Source organism: Phalangium opilio, unplaced genomic scaffold (genome assembly GCF_054372755.1).
Source record: "Phalangium opilio isolate 3A_F unplaced genomic scaffold, DU_Popi_V2 ptg000209l_1, whole genome shotgun sequence".
Taxonomy (NCBI): domain Eukaryota; kingdom Metazoa; phylum Arthropoda; class Arachnida; order Opiliones; family Phalangiidae; genus Phalangium; species Phalangium opilio.
In genome coordinates, this window is record NW_028324217.1 from 17,807,461 (window position 1) to 17,816,344 (window position 8,884).

Here is an 8,884-nt window from a genome sequence, read left to right on the forward strand (position 1 = left end):
TAAAGAGCTACAATAACTATAACAAGTCAGAACTACAGTTCTATCTTTACCAGAAAATTAATTAAAGAAATACTATTAGATGAAATTATGTACCTATATTTATTCTGATGATTTCATGGAATATTTCACATTCCTGAAAATTATTTTCCACTAAAATATTACTTTCAAAGCTCAAATCCTTTTACATTTCCATGTGTAAACATTTCAATTGAGGTAAAAGATCTGTAGCTCACGACAAGTGTATTATGGCAACAGTGTTGATTTTATCAGCACAGCAAAATGGACAATTTCTCAAAGCTATATTTACATATATTTACATATATTTATATAAGTGATAGACACTAACCGATATGATATCGGTGAACGATATGGCACTTTAAGCAATATATTGGTTCGAGCTTAATTTACTGATATAAACCGAAATATCGGTTATATTATTCGGTCGATATCGGTTTCATTGGGTTAAATAATCGGTTAACTTTGCTGATCTTAAAATATCAGTTAAAATTGGTATCGGTATCGACATAGGTTAATTTACAATATCGGCCATCACTAATATTTCTAGGTCTATTAGGAAAATAAAATTTTTAGACCCAAAATTTATCGATAATTTTAGACGCTATTATAGTGTCCCTTCAAAAAATTTCTAACGTCAGAGGCAAAGTTTCTGGATAGGAATATTTTATCAAAATATGCATTATTTACTTAGTCCTTAATTAAGGTATATTTAATGTATGTTGCCTATTTTTCATTCAGTTTGACAGAGTCACGCAAAAGCGCCTTCCGAACCGTGCTTACTTCCGCAAAGTGTACCTTGAAAGAGCAGTTCACAAAAAAGCAACCGAGGTTCCAAAGAAAACAGAGGCATAGTTCAAAACTGCTGTTTTATGCGATGTTTAACTAAGGTTTTGAGCTATTCTTAACCCTACAGTTTGCCTTCCCTTTAAAGTACAAATAGATCGTTATATAATAACCTTACCTTTAGTTACCTCACCTAACTTTAACTCCTTTAATACTATCGAGGTTGAAATAACCAAAACAAATCCTAATTAACCTGACCTAGTACAATTAGAGGTCAAACAACAAAACTTAACCTAAACTATTTCTTATTTAAAATCATCATAAAAAAATCAAATGATTGAAATCACTGTCGAAAACATTCTATTGAAGTTTGTCAATGAAGAAAATTCTTTCAAGGAGCGCATAGAGCACAGCGAAAGCCAAACTAACCCAGTGAAATATTATGATGAAGTAAAGTTTGTTCAATGGTATTGGTGTGTAATGTTCAATTTCTGTTAGCCCAAGGCAACGCTCCCCAAATCTCGCTTCCCTTTCCATGTACTCCTCCAAAATATGTCCTTCAAATGTTCGCAGAGCACTAAAAATGCAATTAAAACAAAAACGATATAATGTTCAATTTGGCGAGGGGTTTCCTGAGACGCCGGCCACGACGAGAATATCCTAAAAACCTCAAAATGTTTCCTCCTAATTGACTCTTGAAAACTTTTGAAGTTTTAGGGTGTGTTAACTTAACCTTACATTGATTTGATCTGATTTTTTGTGTCCTCATCCAAATCTCGCCTCATTAAGAACACTTGCATGGTCTGAGTGAAGGACATTTTGGAAATATAGAGGTCGTAAATTCCACAAAACATTGTTATCACTTGTAATGTGAAACAAGGGATAGATAAAGTCGCCGATTCTCCCTCTTGCATCTCATCAAAAATCTTCAGAAAATCGATGTCACCGAGAGGTACAGCAGTTTCATCCGCAACTACCTTATCCCATACAGTCTTGCTCAAGGAGTCTTCCGAGTACTGCGTGTAAAACAGAATACTTCAGAATATAGTTTTCTACATAACGCATTTTACATCCCTTTGAAGGGACGCCCTTCACAAATTTATTTAAATTTTTACTTTCAACTTGTCATATGGCGTAGTGTCTTGCACCACGTATAGTTTGATGGGATGGGTGATGAAATCTTCCAGTTGTTCGCATCGAAAGGGGTCATCCTTCTTGGCCAGTTTCGACAATAACAAGCAGTTGAAAGACATCGTTAAATAGAATGAAGCGATATCCCACGATATCCATAACAGACGGCCGTAAAGTGACTTCACTGGTATAGAATCTTAAATTGCACAAAATATGGCTTAAGCCTAAGCCTTATTTTTGCATCATTTTCACCTTCTATGTCACAGGGAACTACAATCAACTTTTTTGAAAAAATAATAATTTACTTATAGGGCTACGTACTAAGTAATTCACTTGCTTATTGGCATGTTTAAAATTCTACGGTTTAAATGATTTCGTGATATTAGACGTAATAAATTTTTGATTTACACACCTTGGCGAATAAACACAGCGAAGACGTGCAATATTGAGTCTTCAAACGTCTTTAAATGCGACTGATGTGGTTTTCCACGGAAAACTCTCATTGCTGTCCAAATAGAAGAAAATGCCAGAAAGGCCAGAATCGTAGATATCCATAGCTGGAGCAAAATATGCAGATATTATTTAAGTCTAAGTAATACTTCATACTGGCTCGTCGTTTGTACTCTTAAAGAGCTCTCGCGTCATGCTTAGTGAGAGTATGATAACTGAACAATTTTACGTATTTTAAGTTCTTTACCGTTTTTTGAAAACATTCGAGTGACTCAAAGTAGTCTCTTTGGAATATTTTCGGTGGTCCTGTGACGAAGTTCCAAGGAAACACATTCGTTGTAGTCGAGTAGTCAAAACAGTCCACAACTTTCGAACTTAGAGGGAGGGGAATAACGCTGAATTGGGTTTCCTATCATAAATGATGTTTTACAATCTTTCATTTGACAGTTTTGCAGACTACATTCGTACATTACGTATAAGTGACCCCAGAATACCAGTTCCATTATGATCCGATGTAAGCTCCCCTAAATCTCCAAAACCAATAACAGTCAGATCAAAGCTGTCAAAATAACGAAAAAAAAAATAATAACCTCCGAAAGAAAATCGGACTCATTTAAGTAGTTAAATCTGGGAATTGGTTTGATTAAGTTATACTAGAAGGAGATAATAGAAGAAGGATGCCACTCTGTATCCTCCTAATACTTTAGTTATGTTACATGATTCTTCCCAGGCTAACCCTTTTTTTAGTTCACCTGCTCATCAATCTTCAGATGGGCATCGCACCGTGCAGGTGAATTCTATAACTGTTTGGTATTTACGAAATCCTCAGCAATCAATTAACCAACAAACCTTGATTGCCTTAAGGGGACTGTAAAGGAGGAATCGGCGTATGGGTAGAAATGATTTGAAATACGTCAGAGGCACATGACCAAGGAGAGGCGTGGTTCAAAGAAGCTTAGTTTGTTTATTTCGAAAACCACCACTTCATGGAATTGGCGCTGCAATCTCGCGAAAAACAAGGACTAGATGTCCAGTTCCACTCCATGAGGAGCCTTTGTATCTTGGCATCACGTGATGTCTGTGACGTATTTCAAATAATTTTTACCCACCCGCCGATGCCTTCTTTGCAGTCCCTTTAACGTGGGACAAAAATTAATCCACAAGCGCATGCGCCTTGGCAAATAGTTAAGCAGAGCTAATAGAGTAATGATGATGGGAACTATTTACATGGCGTAAGTGATTCGGTTTAGTAACCAAGCTCCAGATGTTGGGAAGAATCATGTTACAATTACCCCGCTTTGTGCTGTACACTTCTCCCGAAGAAAAGTATTATATACTTCTGGATATACCTATTGTTTAATTTCGTCCGAAGTATATCAATCGCAACTGAGTATGAACCAATCACTTCGTCACCGTCAATTTCCAAAACTGTCTGGACCTAATTTTTTTTATTTTTGTTTTGAAGATTTAATTATTTCTAAATATAACAATAAACGCAATATTTGTATTGCGCTGTTGTAAATTACATCTTACCTCTGTTGCAGCGGCTTTCAATTTATTCATTGTGATCGAAATATTACTTCAAAGATATTTTTTTTTAACTTTTAGATTGGTTTGATGTTTTTTATGTTACATTTTGTTTAATAAATTACAGAAATAATTTAGTTTTGAATGCTGATTTGGTTTCAACTCTAAAAAACGCGCCCAAAACGCCCTGGAAAATTTGCTGCATTCCAATCTGACGTCGTTTGTGAAATATTTTCAGAAATTGATCCAAACACACTCCTGTCGTGTTTATGTCGTTAGTCTAAAATATGATATTTTCCAGGTAGGCCTATAAACAAAACCGCACACATTAAAAATCTACAGTAACTATAATAGTTTGAACTAAATTTCATTTCTTTGCCAGAGAGACAGTTAAAGAAATACTATTAGATAAAATTATGTACTATTTTCTGAGGATTTCTTAGATTATTTTGCATTCTTGAAAGTTATTTTCAACTAAAATATAATTTATTCGTATACTTAGTTTTCAGACTAGAAGTATTTATACCATTTACACCAGGAGGTCAGGCTACTTGACAGACAAAGTGCAGTGCCAAGTAGCCTACCCTTCTGGTGTTATCAATCCTCGTAGCTCACGACAAATGTGGTACTTACAGCAACAGTGTTGTTTCTTCAAGATTATTTAGGCAGCAATATGGACAATTTTCGAAGCTTATCACATATATTTATTTATTAAAGATATTTTTGTATACTCTTTTAGGAATATAAAATTTTTAGATCCAAAATTTAACGATAAAATTAGACGCTATTGTCCCTTTAAAAGCGTCTAACTTCACAAACAAAATTTCTGGTTGTGAAATTTTGCCATTTGCATTATTCGTATCTATTTTCGTGAAGTTTGAAAACGTCACGCAAAAGTCATAGTAACTTTCACCGACCAATCAATATTAAATTAAATAAATCAGAAGTAAATAGGTGGAAGTACGTATCTCCAGCTTTACCTAGTGTAAGGAGTCCCTTTCCCGTTATAACATGGCTTGTAGCGCAGAATTTGAATTCATCTAATCAGAGAGAGATACTTCTTACACCCGTATTTCACCACACGGCCAACTTCAAAACTTTATAATAAAGGTAGAAGTCCGAAATTTCACGAACTAACAGTTCTTACTATATCTGCCACTACCGTCAAATTACAAGTATTTCATCACAACAGTTTACGAAATATCCTATGTCAAACATTATGCCAATTTTGAAATGATCTGTGCACAATTAGTTTAAATTTTCTTAGTTATGGTTTGTTTCGTAATGCCAATTTGATAATAACCTAATTCAGAGAGCAAAAGGCTAACTTTAAATAGAAAAACCGAGTAATGTTGTATAATAGGTAGAAAGACATCATTAAGAACACTTTTATTTAACCAAAAATTAACTTTTTCCCTCTAATTATTATGGAAATGTAGCATAAGATAGTGCAGGGAGAAAAGAGATAAGATGGAGTGGTAATAACGGGCGACATGAGGCATGCAACGTAACTCTCCCAGTGTACCTCGTGCACGCCCCTACCCTTTGGTAGGCGACTGTTAAGCGCTGCTCCGTAGCGCCATTGTATTTGTATCAGAACTAGCTTCTATTTTTAAGACATTACGTTTCCATGCTTTACGACCCTGCCTAAACGCCGTAGATGGGATGCAGAGGCTTCGTTATAGGTATGGGAAAACACACTCCATCCCTATCTCCTTCAAGGGTAGCGTAGCTTACCTTTTACTTTGGTAACGCTTCAACGCTTATAAAGGAGTTAAATATAGCCATTGTAATAACTGTAGTTAATTTCATTAGTTTATAATGATGGATATTAAAAGAAGTTTTGTAAACCAAATACTACCTACCTAACCTCTTCTGGTAGGGTTAATTTTAAATTGAAATAAAAAGTGGTAATAATTTTGGTGACATTATATCGTCATAAAATCTAACCTAACCCATACCCAATCTGGTATAGCTTGACAAACAAAAGGAGACTAGTCAAAAATTAATAGACCATCCCATTAATTCTTACAGGGAATCAAACACCACATGGGTTACTTTCCTCGCACCAATTAGCACAGCTAGAGTCAATGCGAGCTGCAAGTATTTAATGCAATGGTCTATTAAAACAACCCACGATTTAGTTCAGACGCTTGCTTCGGTTAGACGTATATCAAGGTAGCTGATATTAAAGTTTTCCAGACTTGTACTCTTTGACAGATGGGTATTGCGAACTAAGTACATTGAAGTTAAAACTACACCCACAAGCAGACATCCCGTAATAATTACGCAACCCTTCATCTATTTACTGGGAGAGTCGAAAAACAAAGGTACTAGTACTTGATCGTACAAAGTTCATGATTATTTAAAGTTTGCATAATATTATTGTCAAACATTAAAAAAATGTTGAGACAACATTTTAAGTTATTAATCTTTATTAGCGAAGAAACGTTTACCTTCTCTGTAAGAAAATAAACTGCGGTAGTTTTAGATAGGGGTTGCCAGGCAGTTAGCGAGTCAAGAGATTGTAGAGTGATGAGAAGGATGACACTCTGTATCGTCTGAATTCTTTAGTTATGTAACATGATTCTTCCCTGGCGACAGTGGCGAGGGACCCCCTTTTTGTTTGCTCTCCTTCTCATCAAACTTCAGTTGGGTGAATTCTATAACTGTTTGGTATTTACTAAATCCCAATGCACCAATCAATTAACCAACACACCTTGATTGTCTTGACATGGGACAAAAACACAGATGCGCATGCATGCGCCTTGGCAAAAAGTTAAAGCCTAATAGAGTAATGATGAGGGAACTATTTATCGTCAGGGTTCATACGAAATTTCGAAACCCAATTTCCCTGATATTTCCAGGTTTTCCAGAGTACTTCTTATAAATTTCCAGGTGCATTTTTTGCATTGGAGGAGTGTTATAATTTCAAATAGGGTAACCAGACTATACCTACAACCACATTATATAGGCTCATGCCTCTGTGGTTGCCAGTAGCTTTGGTTACGAAATAAATATTATATGTTTACCATTCTTTGTTAGGTTATAATAGACAGTACCAAAATACAGAATTCCATACACCAGGGCTGATACTCACTCATACGCTCAATTTTAGTTGAATAAGTGACTAATTAATTTAGAAATGGTAAGCAAAAAGTGACTAAATAGGGGCCACTTGAAATGAAATGTTTTCAGAGATGACCGATTTAAAAGATATTTTGAAGGTCAGTGTCGTAATTTAGCTCAATCTATGGTCTTAGATATTTCCAGTCAAAGGAAAGGTCACCTCATAAAAGGTCTACGGCGAAATTCAATTAGAGAAATCAAAGCAATTGATGCCGTTTTAAATCAAAAACAAAACATTCATTTGAACTGGATTAATTTTAAATAATAAGTTAAACATTTGCTATTTGCTGAGCGAGCGAAGCGAGCTCCACCATTTTGGACTTTGATCAACTGTGATCTCGCTATTTTTGCGTTTAAACCGTCATAAGACGATTTTTTCGTGCACCAAATTAGATTATGGGTCCCACTGAAGTGTATTTGTTTCACTTTATTTAATTTCCCTGATTTTTTGGAAAAAAATTTATTTTCCCTGATTTTTCGAAGAAATTTTCATTTTCCCTGATATTTCCCTGATTTTTTTCCTCTACACCAATTTCCCTGATATTTCCAGGTTTTCCCTGTTTTCCATGTTCGTATGAACCCTGATCGTGTATTTGATTCAGGTGCTCCAAATTATCTGATGTTGGGAAGAATCATGTTACAATTCCCCCGCTTTGTGCTGGTACACTTCTCTCGAAGAGAAGTATTATATACTTCCGGTTTTATTTAGTACTTGTCTAACTTGAGTAGCGGAGGGCCTAACAACACTGAACTGTTTTAAGGTGAGAGAGGGGGTAAGAATAATTAAATTCACGTTTATACTTTTCTGATTTTATTCAAACGCAGACCTATCCTTTGATTTAACCATTATCACGTCTTTTGTGAAAAATTATGTATTTGATACGCCTCTGCTTTAACCTTAATCACGTCTTATTACAAATTTTCCATGTTTGCTACGCTTTTGTTTTAACCGTTAGCACATGTTGCTGAGCCCAGAACGCGAGTTAGACTTAATTGCGCTGCCGAACCGTAAGCACCGCGCTTTTAAATTCATCCCTAACGTAGTAGACATGTCGATATTTTTGAGTCCGAAAACGGTTATAGGATGGCCCGATTACGTGTTTATCGTGTTTATTCTGGCCTTTTGCGTGGCGTTAAGTTTCTATTTTAATCGTAAACGAAAGAACTCGTCCGTTGGTGTCGATAAATTATCGGAATTTCTTTTGGCTGGTCGAAATCTGGCTATTTTACCCGCTACTTGTTCCATCGCCGCTACAATAATTTCACCCGTATCTTTAACAGCGATTACGGGTGATCTCTATTTGTACGGTATTTACTACTTAGTTTGTTACCTTGGATTATGTATTTCCATGATTTTCTTGGCGTTTTTGGCTGTTCGAATGTACAGAAATAAACAGCGTACTACGTGCAGTGTTTTTCAAGTATGGTGGTTTAGACAAAATTTAACTTTTATTAAATTGAATGTTTTTAAATGTAATTAACATTATTATATTAAATTTCAATTAAATTTAATTAACATTAAATTTTAATTAAATTTAATTAACATTAAATTTTAATTAAATTTAATTAACATTAAATTTTAATTAAATTTAATTAACATTAAATTTTAATTAAATTTAATTAACATTAAATTTTAATTAAATTTAATTAACATTAAATTTTAATTAAATTTAATTAACATTAAATTTTAATTTTAATTAACATTAAATTTTAATTTTAATTAACATTAAATTTTAATTTTAATTAACATTAAATTTTAATTTTAATTAACATTAAATTTTAATTTTAATTAACATTAAATTTTAATTTTAATTAACATTAAATTTTAATTAAATTTAATTAACAT

The 8,884-nt window shown here is 34.2% G+C and overlaps 1 protein-coding gene and 1 long non-coding RNA gene across 2 annotated transcripts; both read right to left on the reverse strand.

Moving 5' to 3' along the window:
- Positions 1-1,018: 1,018 nt before the first annotated feature.
- LOC149620982 (uncharacterized) lies at positions 1,019-2,860 on the reverse strand. Its single transcript, XM_089854269.1, has 6 exons — positions 2,851-2,860; positions 2,630-2,791; positions 2,345-2,489; positions 1,917-2,128; positions 1,540-1,817; positions 1,019-1,378 (listed from the first exon to the last, which is right to left on the reverse strand). Exons 3-6 carry the CDS (start codon positions 2,433-2,435, stop codon positions 1,162-1,164), a joined length of 798 nt encoding a protein of 265 aa, XP_089710395.1. The 5' UTR covers positions 2,436-2,489; positions 2,630-2,791; positions 2,851-2,860; the 3' UTR covers positions 1,019-1,161.
- A 36-nt stretch (positions 2,861-2,896) lies between these two features.
- Positions 2,897-4,953, reverse strand: LOC149620983 (uncharacterized). The gene is made up of 3 exons (XR_016375212.1): positions 3,916-4,953; positions 3,732-3,820; positions 2,897-2,941 (listed from the first exon to the last, which is right to left on the reverse strand). It is a non-coding gene; the product is annotated as an uncharacterized LOC149620983 (long non-coding RNA).
- Positions 4,954-8,884: the final 3,931 nt, after the last annotated feature.